The sequence below is a fragment of the Corylus avellana genome, chromosome ca5, assembly GCF_901000735.1.
Source record: "Corylus avellana chromosome ca5, CavTom2PMs-1.0".
Lineage (NCBI taxonomy): Eukaryota > Viridiplantae > Streptophyta > Magnoliopsida > Fagales > Betulaceae > Corylus > Corylus avellana.
Window position 1 is genome coordinate 22,613,142 of NC_081545.1, and position 20,168 is coordinate 22,633,309.

The window sequence follows — 20,168 nt, forward strand, 5'->3', positions numbered from 1 at the left end:
TTTTTTTGGTTTTTTGTTTTTAAAATAAAATATGTGATGGAGGCATTTTGGGGAAAAAAAAGTCAGAATGGTCGAATTGCAACAATTTGAAAGTTTGGGGGGGGTCAAGTGTCACGTTCCAAACATTGTGGGTAAAAGTACAAATGAGGGGATAGTTCAGGGGGTAAAATGTATTTTCCCCAAAAAGAAAAGTAAAATAAAAAAAATATTATTTTAATGATACAAGGAAGATTTAGAGAATTTATTGTGGGGTGTATTTAGATAGGGAACTAAAAAGTAGTTTGATTCCTTAAATTTAAGGAAAATGATTAGGTATTTGCTGCTAGTGCTGTCAAGGATGTTGCATTACAATACTAGAAACTTTTTTGTGTCTGTTCTCTGATATCTTATATCTTTATGTATCACATAGTGGCAAAAACATCAAAACATTGTTTAGCCTGTTTTTGTTTATTAGTGAAAATCATAGATTAGAGTCAAATGCCTCTGTAATTCTGACCTTGGAGTAATCCCATAATTTATAAAAGCTATGGCCTTGTTTGGGAATGCGATTTTTTGGTTTTGAACTCAATTCATTTTTGAATTTTTTTTGAGTGTGAATATCGAGGAGAAAAAAGAGTTGAGATTATGTTTGGATGGTAATTGATAAAATTAAGTAAAAATTATAAAAATATATATAATTTAAAAAAATATTAGATATTAAAAAAAAAAAAAATTAATTAATTAATTTTTAAAATTAGGGGCAGTTTTGAACCAACCCTAGGGGTTGCTGGACCACCACCGAGGGGTGGATCAGCCACCCCCAGGTGTCTAAAGGTGGCCGAGCCACCAAGGGGTGGATCGGCCACCCCCAAAACTAATGGGGGTGGCTCCCAACACGAGCCACCCCAAAAACTGCTTAGTCAGCCCCAACGGCTACTTGGGGGTGGTCCATCCACCCCTAGTGGGTGGATTGACCACCCTCGAAGCTAATGGGAGCCACCCTCAGCTGCTACTTGGGGGTGGTTTGCCACCCCCAAATTAGACGAGGGTGGGGGTGGCTCGGTCACCCACCATTAGGGTGGTCCGACCACCCTATGTATATTTATTTATTTTTTAAAATCTTTATTTATAAATTTTATTAATTGGGTTGAGAATTTTTGAGTTAAGTTGAAATTTTTTGAGTTGAGTTTAAAAAATTGCCAAACATGAATTTAGAAAAAGAGATGGAAAATCTAGTTTCCCAAACAAGGCCTAAACCTTCCATCTTGTGTACCATAATACATACAACGGATACAGAGACACATTGCCTGCAAAGTGTGGTCAAAAGCACGATTTGAGATATGCATTCCACCAGTTTGTTAAGTGATATTTCGTTGCATTACTGATATTCATGATTAGATTTAAGTTTTTGAAGAAAGTAAAATCCTAATTAACTTAATTCATGACTCAATTTAAGTTTTTTAGTAAGTAAATATGATTAACTTAAGTTATGAGATAAATGTCTAAAAGGGCATCTAATTTTTTGAAGATGATGATAAACCTATATTACAATAAACATTTGAGTGAATCTATGTATAGATTGTAGAAAGCATTGAGATTTTAATTAAGTTATTTGATCTCATTGGTTTTTAAGCATGAATTCAGTTCCCTTTATCTGAAGTCAGACTACAGTTGACACTTTGTGTCTAGATTACATGTTCTCCAAGTACGATAATTAATGAAGTGCGTTCATTGTGGCTTTTCCAGTAGCATATTGTATCTTAGATCACTGTAGAAAATGTTTTCCCTTGCAAATTATGCGGTTGATCATTTTCTCAAATTATGTTTCTGATAATATTCTGTTGGCTCTTTTGTTTCATATATTTTCCCCTCTTCCTTTATTATTTAATCTTTTTTTTTTTAGATATATATTTTCCCTATTTTTGGAGCATTAGGTTGTGTTATTCTACTAGAAATGTATGTGCCCGTGGGGGACTGACCTGAGCTATAGGCAAAGGACTTTGATAGGCAGCATAAAGCACTTGGACATAAAATAGCTTTTGAGTCTGTATGTTGAATTATTAATGGCTATAATCTGTTTGATTAATCATTTCATGGAAGTGTGACAATCTTGAATTACATTTACCAGTTTTTCATAAGAATTTAGACAGACTTGAGTTGGAGGGATGCCCTATAATTAAAGCTTGACTGATTGGATGGTTAATATTGTACAATTAAGACTATATTAATGATGGTAGATGGTAGACGAGTCCTACTGGCTGGAAACTGCATTTGACTTTTGCACAATGAACTTCCTGGCATGGTGACATGCAGGAGATGCTCTTGCAGCCTCCAAGATGGGACTTTAATCTATTATCCTGTAAAACAGATCCTAGCTCTTATTATTCTAGAAATTGTTTAAACAGTGACACCCATCAGGTTGTAATGTTATGTCACTCCCGAGCGTATTGTATGTTAAATTTGTGATTGGTTAAACCACCATTAGTTCTTGCTTACTGAATTGGCTAGAATGCTTTTATAATCATTATGCAGACACCAAAGTGAGTACAAACAAGTGCACATATATAAACCTGAGCGCAAGCAGATCAGTGGTGGTTTTGCTGAGCTGCTAATCTGTTACCTTTATGGCTATTGTTGTTTTGTGATTTGAGAAGTTTATCCTTTCAAGTTTGTTGTAACTTTAGTCTTAATGCTGAATGGTAATCACTTCTACTAAATAATTTCAAGTTCTTTCTGTCTCTTCAGTATAGTTGTGGATCCTACCAATCTGGGGGACGGTCTGCACTATTTTGAGCTCTTTGGGGTTGATTGCAAAGCACCATGGCGTGGGCCTCTGTTCAGAATCCCTATAACTATCACTAAACCTATGGCTGTAGTGAATAGGCCTCCTCTAGTTTCATTTTCAAGGATGCCATTTCAGCCAGGTGTAGTGTCAACTGTCTTTTTCTCCTGTTTGTTGTTACCATGGTTGTTACTGTGCATTTGACTGTCTTGAAATTGCTTCTTTAAAGGCAGGAAAATTCAACAAGTGGTCCTTCATCTAGTTTCTGGTCGTACTTTAATAACTGGAACTAATTCATTTTTCTCTTTCATGGATGTACTGCATTATTAGGCCACATAGAAAGGAGATTTATAGAAGTGCCACTTGGTGCTAGTTGGGTTGAGGCAATGATACAAATATCAGGATTTGATACAACTCGAAGATTCTTTGTTGATGCTGTTCAGGTACAGTATTTGATGAGAAATTCTATCAGCTGTCTAAACCTGCTTTAACATTTTTGAAATTTCCAGATTTGTCCTTTACAAAGGCCTAAAAAATGGGAGAGCGTTGTAACATTTTCTTCTGCTGGGACAAAAAGGTTTGCCTTTCCTGTTGTGGGTGGTCGGACAATGGAGTTGGCCATTGCTCAGTTTTGGTCAAGTGGCATAGGAAGTCATGAAACCACTAATGTTGAATTTGAGGTAGCATGCTTTTATCAAAACTTTGGATATATTGTGAATCTTTGAAGTTCTTAAAGTTTTCCAGCTTCACCATTTTTCTCCATTTGGACGTCTCTTTATTTATTGTGTTGTTTGTGGCTCACTTTCTGGGCATTTGGTCTTGAGTTAGCTGTATGTATTGCTTCCTTTAGCCAGCTCATGTGCACTTTTTTTACTGGAAATGGTTCTTCTAATCTCCAGAACATGTTCAAATATTCTCATGTTTCCTTACAGATCAGATCCTCCACTCCTTTTTAAAAGTTTTATTTTTGAATGAATTTTTTGTCGCAGCATGTATTCCTTCTGGTAAATTTAGGGTTATCATGTCTATTGTGATTTCTTTAAGAGCGGTAGAATTCTTCTGGATTCACTATACATGTGACTTTTATATGAAATTCCTAGGTCGTGTTTCATGGGATTGACATCAATAGAGGGGAAGTATTACTTGATGGAAGTGAAGCACCCACCAGAATTGATGCTGAAGCACTATTAGCATCTGAGAAACTTGTACCTGCTGCCCTTCTTAACAAGGTGATTGGTCACCTTGTACAGATGATGGGGGTCATATATCTTCATTAATGAATAATTTTTTTTTAATGCTGTCAATTGTACTGAAATAGCTTTTACCTTTCTTTGTTCCAGATAAGAACTCCATATCGTCCTATTGAGTCTAAACTTAGTGCCCTTGCAACGAATCGTGACAAGCTACCTTCAGGCGAACAGATTCTAGCACTGACATTAATGTGAGTTATGGTGTGATTTTTGTTAATTTCCTACTTCATTTGGCTTCGTTTTGAGATTATATTGATCCATTTATTCTTCTAATTCTTCAGTTACAAGTTCAAATTGGAAGATGCAGCTGAAATAAAACCTCAAATACCATTACTTAACAACCGCATATATGACACTAAATTCGAGTCTCAATTTTATATGATTTCTGACACAAACAAGGTACATAGACATTTCATTATAATGAAATTCTGTAATGCTTTTATTTGAAGTTAGGGGGTATAATTTCCATTCTCAAATGCAATCCTTTTGAATTAGTTACATACGCTCAAATAATAATGCTGTACTTGTATCGCAAATCCATATTCTGAAATTTGAGTGCCATGGCGATTGATGAAGTTTATCTTTTATATTCTAGCAGTCTTTTCATTTCCTTTTTATTTTTGTTCTGATGGTAGTTTACTTCCTATTTCCCTGTAGATATGCTGACTCAATTTCCAATTTTTTCCTTTACAATTGTAGCGTATATATGCAATAGGTGATGTCTATCCAAAGTCTTCAAAACTTCCTAAGGGAGAATATAATCTACAGTTATACCTAAGGTATGGGCCTCTAAGGCAGTACATAAAGTGCATGCAAGCACATACTCTTCCTTCTCTCTCTTGCTCTTTCTTTCTTTCTTCTTTTTTTAGTGAAATTTGTGCCTATTCGGGCTTGATTTTGCTACATAAATTTATTAGTCTGGTTTTTCTTTTTAACGTAGAAGATGGTAATATCTTGGTAAGGAAACCATATTAACCACAAATGATGGCTCTGTCTTCTTTAGGGGTGGTTACCAACCCCTTCAGGGCAGAAATCTATGTTTTCTGAATAACTTTTGAGTGATATGTGCAATCGAGTTATAAAACTTGTTGGAGGTGATGAACAATGTTAAATTACTACTTATTCCAAAAACTTAAGCTGATAAGAAGAGATAAATTTAATCAATACTTTAATTAATCAATAGAAACTTAACTAAGTGTTGAAAAGAAGCCATGGCCCTCCTTAGTTTTCATATTTTTTCTTAATTTTTTTATTATATATATAAATTAGACTTGATCCATCACTTATATTTTAATCCCTTGGATGAAAAAATTTGGTTACGTCCCTGATTACAAGGAAGGAGAGCCATGCTATCTGAGGGGGTTGGAAATGGAAAGCCCGTTACTGACCTTGAGCTGAATTCTGTGTTTACTGCACAGTGTCGGAATTCTCGAGTCAGCTCGGGGTCCGGTTTACCATCGGAAATTCCTTTAAAAAAAGTTTCTATTTGTTTGGTTACCGAAAGGAGAACACAAATGAAAACGAATTCCATTCCTTACTGAACTCTTTGTATGCATATCAACCAGAAAAGAGAGAAGAACAAGTCCTGAAACAACCAAAGCAAATACCACCCGCCCATCTCAAATTCAACACGTAATCGAACCAAAATTCCAATATAACCATCCCCACGAGCCCACATCCAAACCAACTGTAACGAAAACACCACCAATGTGTGTGTGTGTGAGAGAGAGAGAGAGAGAGAGAGAAACCATCTGGTAGATTGGCCCAAAAGGGGGCGGCAGGCGGCCGCAGCGAAGAGAGAGCGGAAAGGGAGTGGGTGAGCAGTGTGTGTGTGTGAGAGAGAGAGAAGTTTTTTAGCCTTTTAGGTTGGGGTTTTTTGGAATACTTATCACCCTTATTTTTTTTTAATTAAATTATCAGGTCGTGTTGGAATTCTTGTTTCTGGTGAAATGGATACTGAATTCCACCCTGACCCAGCCAGAAATCCAAAACTGGTTACGAAACCTGATCTTACCCGAGTCAGGAGCTGACCAGGTGGTTTGGGTTTGTGTGGGTTTTGCCCAGCCTAGTTTTCTTTTCCTAATTTGAGCAACCTGGTATTTTCTTAGAACACCAATATTGGTGTAATCCTTGAAAGCTGCAACAGCTTAAAGTAGACTTATTTTACAATTGAAGAACTTCTGAAGAATTTGAAATATAAGTGGTGCTTCCACCCTCCCAAGTTCCTTTCTCTCATGGCAATTATCTTATTCCAGGCATGACAATGTGCAGTATTTGGAAAAGTTGAAGCAGTTGGTCTTGTTCATTGACAGAAAGTTGGAAGAAAAGGTGATACGTCATGTTCTTTAAATAGCTGTCACAGTCTATGAAGAATGTTTTGCTTTGATGTTTCAAACATCTGGTTTAGCGTTATACTTCAATTTATTTCATGCATTTTGCTTATCTTATTTGTATTATGTTGTGCTTACTCAAACCTCTAGTTTTCTGCCTTTACTTTATCTAAAGAATATTTTTTGACTGGAAATTGAAGTTTTGTTGAAGTAACATAAAGTAGCATGCCCTTCAAATCTGCTGAGTGTCCCCTTAAAACTAGCCTTAAAGCCTGTGCAGGATTATGTTTAGAATTCCTTCCTCCCATGGTTGAGCCTTTCTATATCATACATTGGTTGACACTATTTGGTGGCTATGTTATTTAATTTATAAAATCTAGCTAAACTATCTGGTTACTCAGTTATCGGTGCTCTCTCGGGCTTTGCTTTTGCTATGATAAAACTGTTAGGGAAATTGGATATTGAAATTTATCTACCATTGGGCATATATTTTGAAAGAGTAATTCTATTCATTACCCTCAATCCCCCCAAAGCCAATATGGCATGGTCCCCTAACCAAAAAGCTAATCTCCGTGCGCCAAATGCTATGGGAGGCCACGCCAAATACGCTTTTTTGGGGGAGGGGGGGGGGATGGTTAATGACCCTTCCTGGTTTGCTCTTGTTAGCTAATGTGTTCCGCTTAATGAGCAGACCGTGTGGGGGGGTGGGGTGGTACTTATTTTGAAAACTACATTAGTTTGGTTGATAGATATATGGAATAGGACTGTACACGGCCTCCTATGGGTGGAGATCATCCATTTTCTGCCACTGTATCCACCTCCAGTGGATTTCACCATCCAGCCACCCGTCAGCAGGAGGCGGAGTCCATCCGTATCCACACACGGGCGGTCGGACAATTTCACTTAACTGCCTGATATGTATTCACCAAATTATTCTTATTGTCACCTTACCCTAATCAAATCTATTTATGTGGTAGTCCTTGGAGTGGGGCAAGTTTCTTAGCACACTGTACTCCCTGTTACATTTGAATTATATGCAAACATGTGTGCAAGCGCACACACAAATACACATACATATGTGATACAAACTTTGCATGGGGCTAGGAATTTGTCCATATATGATTGTGTTGGTGCTGAATAAGGTGACTATTTTTCAGAAGATCTTTGCTATTTATAACAATGAAAAGCAAGCGATTTAACCAGTTCTGTGTAGGGAAACTTTCGAGGGTGCGGTGCACGGGATCGGGGTTTACTCAGTAGGGGTGGGTTTGAAGGGCCCTGCCTTGGAGAGGTTCCCCGATGTCAAAAAAAAAAAAAAAAAAATAAAAATTTATAACAAGTTCTTGTGTACTTCATGCTTTTATGATGTGTGAGGTCTTCATGGGGTTTAATAACTCCGTGAAACATTGAAACTGTTACTATTTAGGTTAATCTCTGTTTGATATAAGAAGTATTTAAATAATATTGCAATTTAAAAATTTAACACGGATTGTATTAAATAATCTGTTTCTGTTATTTTAGGTATAAGATCTATGTTCCAGTGTTTCAAAGAGGATAGTTTAAAATTATTAATATCTTCACTGAAATGACCAGTGCGGATGAGGAGTTTTTTAGTAAAGGCTTATGCAGCCAACAATGCGGAGTGCACATTTTAAATTTCTATTAATTTTTCCAGTGGTTTGTTTTTAATCCAGGATGTTATTAGATTGAGCTTTTTCTCTCAACCAGATGGCCCTGTTACAGGAAGTGGCAGCTTTAAATCCTCAGTTTTAGTTCCTGGGTATGCGCCTGAATGATTTAGTTGTATGGTTTACATATGTTATTATCTTCATATGGTAGTTATTTTAACTTAATGCATTCTTTTGGTAGAATAAAAGAAGCAATTTATTTGGGGCCACCATCCAAAGACAAGCTTCCAAAGGTACTGCGTTCTCCAGTTTTGTTTTCCACTTAAATATAAGTGCAGAAGGTGTTAAACAATGCTTGTAATATTTTTGTAGAATTCTTACTTATCAAAAAAAAAAAAAAATTTTTTTGTAGAATTCTCCACAAGGATCTGTATTGCTGGGAGCAATCTCATATGGAAAGCTATCATGTGGTGGTCAAGAAGGGGGGAAGAATCCACAAAAGAACCCTGTGTCCTATCAGCTTTCTTATATAGTGCCACCAAATAAGGTTGAAAAACATGCTGTGATGAATTCTTCTCGTGTCACTTGTAATGGTGTAAAACGATAGTGTAAATTTGGTTATGCAACTGTCTGGGCTTCAGTTGCTTGTGATGTTATTCTTGTCCTTTTATGTCCTAACTCATGTCCATTTGTCATTTCATTAAATACTTTTGATAGCTCGATGAGGACAAGGGAAAAGGTTCTTCCTCAACCGGCACCAAGACTGTTTCTGAACGTTTAGAAGAAGAGGTATGCGAGGCACAGGAGTGAAATCTTTTCATATGATGTGGGTTTATGAAAGCTTTACTGATTAGTTTACTTTTTTGCATCTATTGTATCGATAACTGTCAATTCGTGTATCATATGGAGTACTTCTTTGTTTCTCAGGTTGCTTATGTATCATAATGAACACCATAAATTGAAATACATTCTAAAATATGCAATAAGTATGAAAAGTTTATTCTTGAACATCCTTCGTATTATTTAATGCTGTAAATTTGGACTCTTTATATGATACATTTTCAAAATCTGATTCCACTTTGAATTGCTTCAAGTAGGAATTAAAAAAAAAATCTATAAAATTAGTGCGTCTTTCAGTTTTTTCCCAAATATTATGTAATTTAAACTTGTTTCCTAGTTTAACTTTGTGCTTTCTTTCTTTAGTTACAGAATTCCCGGGTAGCTTAAACTGTTTCCATTCTTGCTTTCTCCTAAATTTTATTGCTTATCCACCAAAAGGGAAAATAAAATTTTGAAAAAACCGCAAATCTATATTGCCATGGCGAATGTGACATTTGGTCATAAGTATTGACGAGAAGATAGGAGTGGGCTCGTTTTATTCTAAGGATATGTATTAATGGTGCTAATACATATCCTTATAATACATTTGCTTTATAATACATTTACTTATCAAAAAAAAATATGTATTAATGGTGCTAATACTTGTCACCATGGAGACTTCCCTTTTTCCACAGAAAAGGCATAAAAAGCAAAAATGCTTTCTTTTAACCTTTGTATCAAACAATTATATATAGTCTCGTTAGAATGTGGAATAGCGTAACTTATCAAAAAAAAAGAATGTGGAATAGCGTATTATTTGTATTAGAATTTTTATATGACACAGGACATACACATGACAAACTTATATTATTGCTTTTGAAACTGATAGCAAATTTATGTTGTGAGTTCCTTCACTTCTCTATGATCTTGTTCCCGTGTATAGCCTCTTGTTTTGATTTAATTTTCCAGCCTGTTAGATTGTGAATTTCCCAGTTTTTCCTTATCTTGGTTAAACAGAGACATGATGCTGTTATTTGTGAATCAGGTTCGAGATGTGAAGATTAAAATTTTTTCAACCCTAAAGCAAGACAGTGATGAGGAGCGCTTGGAATGGAAAAAGTTCGCTTCCTCTCTCAAGGTTAAAGCTTGTCATACTTTGAGTGAAAGTTATTATTGTTATCTTTTTTTGATAAGTAATAATGCATTAAAGAGCACAGAGGGGTGCAATCCAAGTACACAGGGAGAATACAAGAGAGCGACTAAGCTGGGGAGAAAGAAGAAGAGAACATAAAGAGGAAATCAGGAAAATTAATCACTAAAGGAGCTCCGATTCACACATACAACATCGATTAATCACCACAATACCTCTCTTCCGAACATTATCCAATGTGAGAGATTTCCCAAGGGCAGCCGACTAAGCAAAAAAGGCCACTCTCGAAGGAGCCTTTAGGCGCCAAATACTTTTCCAAGGGAAGTGGTTGAACTCTTTTGAGACAAGCATCCTATAAAAAGAGTGAACCTCAAACTTCCCTCTTCTTGAAGGGGTCCACCACATTCGATCCTCCCCTTCCCCATGAATCGATGACGAATACAAGAGCAAGAAGAGAGAGGCTAAGACCATCTCCTCCCAATCATGAATTCTACGGGTAAAGGTAACATTCCAGTGAACCATACCATTAAAACACTCCCGGATATCCGCAATGGAAGCATCCTTATTGCTAGCAATATTGAAAAGACCGGGAAAAGCTTCCTTGAGGGACATCTCGCCACACCAAATATACTCCCAAAATTTGACTTTCACCCCCAGTCCAGGATCAAATCTAAAATGGCACTGAAACGACCTCCAACCCTTACAAATGTGTTTCCATAACCCCACCCCATGCGTTCCACGAGGAACTTTAGAACGCCAACCACCCCAATCCACCCCATACCTTGCCACCAAAATACTTCTCCACCAAGCATCTTCCTCATTTGCAAATCTCCATAACCATTTCCCCAAAAGAGCTTGATTAAAAAGACGCAAACTCCGAATCCCTAGACCACCCTTAGCAATCGGAGAACAAACCTCGTGCCAACTGACCAAGTGGAACTTAGGCTCGTCGTTGAAACCCCCTCATAAAAAATCCCGTTGAATCTTCTCAATGTGATTCGCCACAGAAGCAGGTATGGGGAAAAGAGACAGAAAATAGGTGGAAAGATTGGATAAGGTACTCTTGATGAGAGTGAGCCTCGCCCCCTTGGATAGATACGAACGCTTCCAAGGGGCCAACCTTCTAGCGATCTTCTCCAACATATCATCCCAAATAGCCAAAAGCTTGAACGATGCCCCTAGCAGAAGACCCAGATACCTCAATGGCAAAGAACTAGTGCCACAACCCAGAATACCAGCCTGCTCCCCCGTCTCCACAGAACCTCCGACTGGGTCCAAGACAGATTTGGCCCGGTTTACTTTTAACCCTAAGACTGCCTCGAAGCCAATAAGGAGGGCTTTAATAAATCTAACTTAGTCAGGAGCGGCCCCACAAAAAACCAGCGTATCATCAGCAAAAAGGAGGTGAGAAAACAATTACCCGCTCAGGCTCTCTAGCACCCACATAGAAGCCGTTGATGAAACCCCTACTGATAGAAGCATTAATCATCCTACTGAACGCCTCCATGACCATAATGAACAAAAAAGGCGAAAGAGGATCACCTTGTCTCACCCCACGTGAACTCTCAAAGAAACCGGAGGAAGAGCCATTAATCAACACCGAGAACCGCACCGACGAGATACAATGCTCAATCCATGTACACCATTTCTCATCAAAACCACACCTCCTTAACAAGTAGATTAAAAACTTCCAGTTCATGTGATCATAAGCCTTCTCCATATCCAGCTTACACAAGAGGTCGGGATCCCTAGATCTGATACGGCTGTCCAGGCATTCATTGGCTATAAGCACCGAATCCAAAATATGTCTTCCTTTGACGAAAGCATTCTGCGGGTTAGAAATCACCCGATTCATAACTCTCATCATTCTATTGGCTAAAACCTTCGCAATAATCTTATAGATCCCCCCCACAAGGCTGATAGGGCGAAAATCTTTCAGATCGGAAGCCCCATGCGACTTCAGGATAAGAGCAATAAACGTAGCATTAAGGCTTTTTTCGAATTTACCTCGGTCATGGAACTCTGCAAAAACAGCCATGATGTCCAGTTTGATCACCTCCCAGCAATCATGGAAGAAAGCCATAGAGAAACTATACGGGCCTGGAGCCTTGTCCCTATCCATTTTTTTGACCACCTCCCACACCTCCCTTTCCTCAAAGGGAACTTCCAGACTAAAAGACTCATCCACCTCCAACATATCGAAATGGAGATTATCCAACCTCGGTCTCCAACTAAGAGTCTCTGTGAAGAGCGACTCATAAAAGCGAGTGATATGATTACTAATAGCCTCTTGATCAGAAGTACTAGTGCCATGAATGTTCAAAGACTCAATATAATTCTGTCTTCGGTTGGCATTAGCGATCCGATGGAAGAATTTTGTACACTTATCGCCCTCTTTCAACCAACGGATCTTAGATTTTTGCCTCCAATTGATTTCTTCTTGAAGAAAGGGAAGATTCTAGCTCTATTGCGAGCGCCCTTTTCCTCGATCTCTTCCGTAGATAAACCTCTCTTCCTCCACACTCTCCAGGGCTTTAAGATCTTCCATACGAGCCTTAATACAAACCCCCATGTTGCCAAAATCTTGAGCATTCCATCTTTTAATATCCCACTTAAGAGCTTGTATCTTTTTAGAAAGAATGAACCTCGGAGTACCCTGAAAATGATACGAGTCCCACCAGCTGCGCACTTTATCCACAAAACCCTCCACTTTGAGCCACATATTCTCAAATTTAAAAGGCCTTTTGCCTCTTGAGTAAGGATTGTAGTCCAAAATAATAGGAGCATGATCAGAACAAACCCGAAGCAACCTCTTTTGACGCAAGTTCGAATGACGGGCTTCCCAATCCGGAGAGACAAGAAAGCGGTCAAGCCTAGACCAAGAACTATTATTTGACCAGGTAGAGATCCCCCCCAACTAAGGGAAGGTCCATGAGGCCTTGCTCCAATATGAACTCACCAAAATCCCTCATTGCAGACCGTGAGTGAGCTCCCCTCGACCTTTCGCTTGGATAGAGGGTGACATTGAAATCCCCACCGATACACCACGGCACGTCCCAGCAACTCATGACCCCTGCCAGCTCCTCCCAAAGAAAACGCCTAGAGTTTACTCTGTTAGGACCATTCACCCCCGCAAATGCCCATACAAAACCATCCTCAACATTCTTGAAAGAGCAAGCCGCCACATAACTCCCCAACACTACATCTACCTTCTCAACAACCCTCTTATCCCACATGAGTAAAATGCCCCCTGAAGGCCCAATGGAAGGAACATAGCACCACTCCACATACGGGCAGCCCCATAAACTCCTCACTAAGTTATACGAAATAAAATCCATTTTTGTCTCTTGGACACAAACTACATCCGCCTTCCAACTTCTAAACAAATTTCTAACCCTCAACCTCTTATCCCTCTCATTCAAACCTCTCACATTCCACGAAAGAATCTTGAGCTTCATGATTTAACTCGCTTGGCCCTCCCCTTTTTCCTGTCCCTCGAAGAATACTCCAAAAAATTGACAGAAGATTGCAAATGATAAAGCTTCCTCTTACCTTTTTTAGCTGCAAAAGTACACTCTTCTCTTTCCAATTCATTGCCTTTGTTGTCAGCCATCAGTAACCCAATGGTCTCCTCAAGCTTTCCTTCTTCTCCGTCACAAGATAGTTCGACTTCCTTGCAAGCCTTAGTGATAAAGATCCTCTCTTGCTCCTCCAACGGCTCCTCAGGAAGAGAGTTTGGGACAATAGACTCCTGGAAAGTAGAACCCTCTACTGCGATAGGAACTCCACCCAAACTTTCAACCGGTGTCACACATAACCCTGGCTCCTTGCCCAGAATACCCAACACAGAACCACCTAGAGACTGATTAGCAGGGTTGCTCCCCAATAAATCTTCCCTCCTGGACTCCTCACAGACACCGGCAGCAGACCCAGAGAAAACCGGAGACGCCCACTTGCCAGGCTTCTTACCCAAAATCCCTGTAGCAGAGACACTCGAACCCCCCTTCGGGGAACACTGATTAGCAAGACTAAGAGGTGTGGAATCGATCGGCAGGATAGAAACGCCGTGGGCCTCCCTGTCGCAGGGCATCAACCTAGTAACGGGGCTTACAAAATCACCGGCCGAACAGGCTCCTTCCCCAAAATCCCCAAAGTAGACGCACTCGACACACTCCTCGGTGAGCTCTGATTAGCGAGGTCGATCACCGACAGAGGAAAAGCATCAGGAACGATGGGAGTAACTTGTGCCTTCACTAGGAGACCCACGACAGAATCGCGCAGACCCATCGTCGGCGTTGCCTGACCAGTGTAGCGCATTGTCGAAACGTGACCCTGACTACCAACCTTCGCTGGATTCTTCCTCGCTGGCTCCTTTCCAGACACTTCTACCTTCGTCGGTGCCTTTGCCGTGAGCTCAGGAACGATGGGCAAAGGAGGGACAACATGGCCGTCCTTGGCGAAGGGCAGTGACCTAGGAGCGGGAGGCTCAGAAAAACCTATGGCACCCACCGGAATACTAGGACCGCCTGCCACAAGCTTTGGCGCACCCACCGGCTTCGTCCCTGCACCCGAGCCCTCCCCTATCTCCAAAGGCCTCGTCACAGCCTCCATAATAGTATAGTCTTGCAAAGCCAGGGCCTTACTATCAGGGCCTGGCTCGTTACCGAGGTCCAGAGTGAGCCTTGCAAACTTCTTCCTAAAGTACTTCTGGACAAGTTGAGGAGGCTTCTTCTAATCCAGCTTGGACCACCCACGCTGCAACAACTTGGGTTGGGCCACATCAAGCTCAGATTTATCCCCTCTAACTGAACCACCATCACAAAACCCACCAAGTTTGGATGAAAACCTCCGACACTCAAAGTTTTTAATTGCTAAGTCTAACCTATTCAAACCCACGTCGACCTCACCTCTCAGTCTGCACAACAGCTCCCTAGCATTAATGAGCTCAACTTTAGCACGAAAGAAAGATTGCTTATTGTGGCAACCATCCCCCTCCTGTCCCTTCACGTGATCAACAACAATATTTGAAGTTGACAGCCTCGTCGAAGAATACCAATTGCTCACCGGAGATTGGCCTCTGTTCGCCGGAACCCTGCTGCCCTCTCTCGACGGTCCCCCTTCCTTTGGGTTGCACTTTCCTGCCACAGCAGCAAGATGGGTCTTCATAGTACCCTCCACACAACCGCTGACAGACCTCACCGGAGCTATAAATTTTTGTGAACCCAGCCCTCGCTTGCCGGAAATATGGGCTTGCTTGTCCATCTCTGCCGAAGCCTCTTTCAGCCACCTTGGCACCCTGGCTATCGGCTCTGTATAAGAATTGAAGCATTCCTCTGCCGGTTGCACCGACACACCCAAATCCTCCACATAACTCCTCCTTCCCACCCCCTCCTTAGCCTTCTTTCCCTCCTTGGCCTCTTTGAATTCACAAAGGAATGACTTTGCCAGACGCACCTCCAATATAAAACGTTTCCATCCTTGACCATAGCGACCTTCTGGGATGATGATCGAGCCACTTCTTTGCCTTCCATTAAATTCTTCTATTGTCAAAAAATGCCCATGTCTATTGGAGCATATTTGCGCAATAATCCATGGATATCCTGCTTTGGATTGATCCCAAAAAACTTCAGAAGTTTCTACTGCCACCAAATCCTCCACTATGTGCACCAGCCACACTAATTCGTCCTTCTGCAAGAAGATAGCTTTTTGTTTCCTGCTACTTCTTTCAAAGATCCTCACCCCTGAGGCCCCTCCCTTAATCAGCAATTCAAAATCTTTGGACTCCACAGACCATCTTCTCGAAACAGCCATGACACTAACTAATGACTAAAGACTAAACACCAACACAGTTCTCACGCGCCACCCACGTGCCTATACTTAGGCGGGGGTGGAAGAGAGAGAAGAGAGAACTAAGCTGACCATTCTTCATCTACCTAGAATCTTGTGAAAGTTATTATTATTATTATTGTTATTATTTATATCTGCAAGTTAGGATATTTATTGAGATTAGCAGCAGCAATATTTATGCTTCTTTTACCTGCTTTCTACATGTTGAGGATTTGTGAGCTCTAAGCCCAGCTAGGAAGTTGATTTTTCCAGTCAGCTGGAACGTTTAAAGTTTACTTTTGCTCCCACATAGTGCGAATTAGAGGATGTTAATTTTACATTGTCTTTGTTGGAGATATATATATATATATATATATTTTGATTTTCAACATTTGTGATTGTAATTGGTGGGGGATGCTTGATTCAGCATTTGTACTTTGTTTACTTATAAAAAAATATAGTAGGATTTGTTGGTTACTCAATAAAAGAATCTTCCTGTACCTTTTATTTATTTATTTAATTTTAGTGTTGGACTTATCCAACTTTTGAGATGACATTTTCTTTGGTATCTGATTAGAACATCTGCATTTAAGTCTCTTTTGGAACTAGTTTTTGTGGTCTGCCAAATTTATGTTCAAGGTGCTAAACTCCATGTGTTTCATTTGTTCTTTGGCAGTCTGAATATCCAAAATACACTCCTTTGCTTGCAAAGGTTTTGGAAGGTTTGCTTTGTCAGAGTAATGTCGCGGACAAAATTCGCCATGATGAAGAGGTGAGTACTATACAAGCATATGGTCAATAAGTGGAATAGTTAAAAGATAAGAGGGAAGAATTTGAGCTTATTCTTTCTTGATGATTCTATGATATATCTACACACTTATAGAGAAGCAATACACACTGATATGGAATCACAATAAATGAAACATATAAGGAAAGGAAATCAAATCTAGAAATCAAACCCTGAGATAAAATCAGATTTGCATATCTTCAACACTCCTCCTCAAGCTAAGGTGAAGATATCTTGTATGCTCAGCCTGCACAAGGCCGAATGAAGAACACTATTGGACACTCCCTTCATTAAAATATCTGCAAGGTTCTCCCCTATGTTCACATAAGGTGTACAAATCAACCTTGCATGCAATTTTTTCTTGATAAAATGTCTATTAATTTCAATGTGTAAGTTTGATCATGCTGAACTTGATTATGAGCAATATTAATCGCGGCTTTGTTGGCGCATTATATTCTCATAGGCTCCTTGCAATCATATCCAATTTCTTTTAGCATAGGCTTCAACAATAATAACTCACATATCTGATGAGTTATGGCTCATGGTTCAGCTTCTGCACTAGATCTAACAACCTTACTACACCAAGTAACTAGATTTCCTCCCACAAGTGTGCAATATCTCGAAGTAGTTCTTCTCTCTGTGACTGACCAAGCCTAATTGGTGTGTATAAGCTTCTACATTCAGGTGTTTCGGGGTGAAGATTTCAAATATTGAAGTATTCTATAAATTGCTTTCTTTTGAGACTCTCAGGGTGAATGCATAAACTGAATCACTACATTGGATGAGTGTGCGAAAATATATTAACTTGCCAACTAATCGTTGGTACCTGCCTTTATCCACTAAAGGACTCTCAACACTTTCTTCTAACTTTTTATTTTGATTTACTGGATTGTCAACAACCTTACAACCGAGGATTCCCGTTTCCTTGAGTAGATCAATAACATTTTTCCATTGGGAGAGGAAGATGCCTTTATCCACTAAAGGACTGTCAACACTTGTGCAAGTTGGTGGTCCTAAGGAAGGACGAGGAGTGCCGTTGTGTGGAAAATGTTGCCCTTATGTTTGTTTAGGACTATTTGGAGAGAGAAATAATAAATGCTTTGAGGACTTGGAGAACTTGGTGGAGGCTATTTTAGCCTCGTAGTTGAATACTTTGTACATGTGGACAGCAGCATATCTTGCCCCTTTCCCAATTACTTACGTGGACTTCCTAATCCGTTTTTCCTTTTCTAGTTAGGTGTTTTCTCTTGTATACCTCCAGTGTACTTAGGGGCGCCTTACGCTTTTAATAAAACATACTCATTACTAATCGAAAAAAAAAAAAAAAAAACACTTTCTTCTAACTTTTTATTCTGCTTTACTGGGTTGTCAACAACCTTACAACCGAGTAGGAAGCTTAGGTGTTTTCTCTTATATACCTCCAGTGTACGTAGCGGCGCCTTACGCATTTAATAAAACATACTCATTACTTATAAAAAAAAACAACCTTACAACTGAGCATCCCTGTTTCCTTGAGTAGAACAAGAAAGGAAAATGTTACATCCCTCTACAGCCCGCATTGCCCTTTCATTATTTTAATTATCATGGGATTTGCATAGCAAGCCTTCACAGATTCCTAGGTATATCAAAACTTAAAAATTTTGGAACTCAAGTGAACCATTTCTAATACCTAGGGTTGACTACCAACTCTAATATAGGGCATCTTCACCCATCTTCTGTTGCCTGGAAGTTCATGGATTGAAGAGTACGAGTTGAATGGGTCACACCTTAACCAAATACAATCTCATCTTATATGTGAATAATTTTGTTGAAAGCATTTGGTACTTCAAATGTGTGGTTGGATTTCTTAAGATAGAGGCCGTGTTTCACTGACGGTGAAAATGTTCATTTGCAAATTGGTAATATGTATGCTGATTTCCTTATGAAACAAATTTTTTCTTTGTTATTTTCTGCCTGACTATTGATGAATTAACCATTAATTTTCTAGGGGTTCTCTAAAAGTGTATACATTCCTAAATGAGAGGATCCTATGAATATAGGTTTACCTGGACTTACAAAGTGCGATATTGCAGGTTATTGATGCTGCAAATGAGGTGATTGGCAGTATTGACAAAGACGAGTTGGCAAAAGCTTTCTCCCTCAAAACTGACCCAGAAGATGAGGAGGCAGAGGTGTGTATCTTGTTGTAAAATTATTATTCTTGTTTCTTTGTTTCCTTATACTTGTTTCCCTTTCTGAATAAAAATTATTGGAAGTTCATCCTTAGCAATTCCTTCTCTTTGAACATCTGTTTCACTCTGTTGCTTAACATTATGCCACTATATGTCTGTGTTTCTGGTTGAGAGACAATTAATATTTTCTTCTTTTTATCTAGAAATTCAAGAAGAAGATGGAGACAACCCGTGATCAATTAGCAGAGGCATTGTATCAAAAAGGATTGGCACTAGCGGATATTGAATCTCTAGAGGTAGGATTGGCACTAGCGGATATTGAATCTCTCACAAAACACTCAAAACTACTTTCACCTACATCACAACCAAAAAGTAAAAAAGTAAAAAGCAAAAAAAAAAATTCTCCTACGTAAAGTTCTCCTACGTAAAGTTCTCCTACGTAAAAAACTACTTTCACTTAATCTGAGTAAAGTTCTCCTACGTTATCAAAAGAAAAAAAAGTAAAAAGCGCCTTCTAAAGAGTATTAGCGAACGAGCCCTATGTTTTACAAGAAATTTTGACATGAAGTATGACATGTGCGTGTGATCTTGTAACATTCTTGTAAATTGCCTCGCTGTTTTTTGGACAAGTAAAGAATAGTTTTATTACGAAAGAACAGAGAAATGGTGTAAAGTGTGAAGATGTATAGAAGAGGTCCTTTTGAAAAGTATAAAGTTTAACAAATCAAGAAAATCTAGAAATGAGAGATGGATGACGTTCCCAAATAGTCCTCCATTCATACAAAGTCTTAGGAATAGCGCTTTGAGCTTCTCTATAGAAAGCTCATCCCTTTAAAATCTGATTTTTCTTTCGTAGCAAATAGTCCACATTATGCAAGGTGGGATTTAGCATTCCAGAGCAAACAACTTCTGTGGTGGCCATACACCTCTTTCCAATAAAGATGCACTTCAACAAAGAAAGGAGCAAAATAAAAAAGAAAAAGAAAAAGAAAAAAGTGACGACAAACCTCTTGCAACTGAGTAGCGCACTGACAAATGGTCAATTGTCTCTCTACTAGATCTACACGTGACACCAATTTACGATAATAATGTTCCTCTTTATGAGATTATCAACCACAAGAAAATCTTCTCCAAAGTGGCTCGTGGTTACATATATGGTTCTTACTGTCAATCAGATACGGTCCATATATATTTAGCCATAATTAGTCTTTCTAGTTATGGCAGGTTCTTGTATTATAGCTATAGTATATTGTAATTAATAGGTAGATTTTAGTTACCTTATTTGTTTCCCTAGATTGCTGTAATCACTGAGATACAGCCTGTAATTACCTAGATAATTTCTATATAATACTAGCAACCCTCACATTGAGAGGTATTCAGTACAATTGACATGGTATCAGAGCCAAAATCATCTAAATTAGGGTTCTAAATTGTTTTTCGGAAGTT

General features: G+C 39.1%; 1 protein-coding gene across 2 annotated transcripts in view; it reads left to right on the top strand.

Moving 5' to 3' along the window:
• Window positions 1-20,168, top strand: part of LOC132182344 (tripeptidyl-peptidase 2) — a 56,374-nt gene that overhangs the window by 26,812 nt on the left and 9,394 nt on the right. For both annotated transcript variants that reach the window (XM_059595562.1, XM_059595563.1), the window contains 16 exons: window positions 2,725-2,903; window positions 3,092-3,204; window positions 3,271-3,441; window positions 3,862-3,990; window positions 4,102-4,202; window positions 4,293-4,410; window positions 4,711-4,790; window positions 6,267-6,339; window positions 8,036-8,121; window positions 8,211-8,262; window positions 8,382-8,516; window positions 8,687-8,758; window positions 9,834-9,926; window positions 16,441-16,536; window positions 18,624-18,722; window positions 18,926-19,018. In XM_059595562.1, coding sequence (XP_059451545.1) covers window positions 2,725-2,903; window positions 3,092-3,204; window positions 3,271-3,441; window positions 3,862-3,990; window positions 4,102-4,202; window positions 4,293-4,410; window positions 4,711-4,790; window positions 6,267-6,339; window positions 8,036-8,121; window positions 8,211-8,262; window positions 8,382-8,516; window positions 8,687-8,758; window positions 9,834-9,926; window positions 16,441-16,536; window positions 18,624-18,722; window positions 18,926-19,018 — 1,690 coding nt within the window. The remainder of the gene's footprint in view (window positions 1-2,724; window positions 2,904-3,091; window positions 3,205-3,270; window positions 3,442-3,861; window positions 3,991-4,101; window positions 4,203-4,292; window positions 4,411-4,710; window positions 4,791-6,266; window positions 6,340-8,035; window positions 8,122-8,210; window positions 8,263-8,381; window positions 8,517-8,686; window positions 8,759-9,833; window positions 9,927-16,440; window positions 16,537-18,623; window positions 18,723-18,925; window positions 19,019-20,168) is intronic.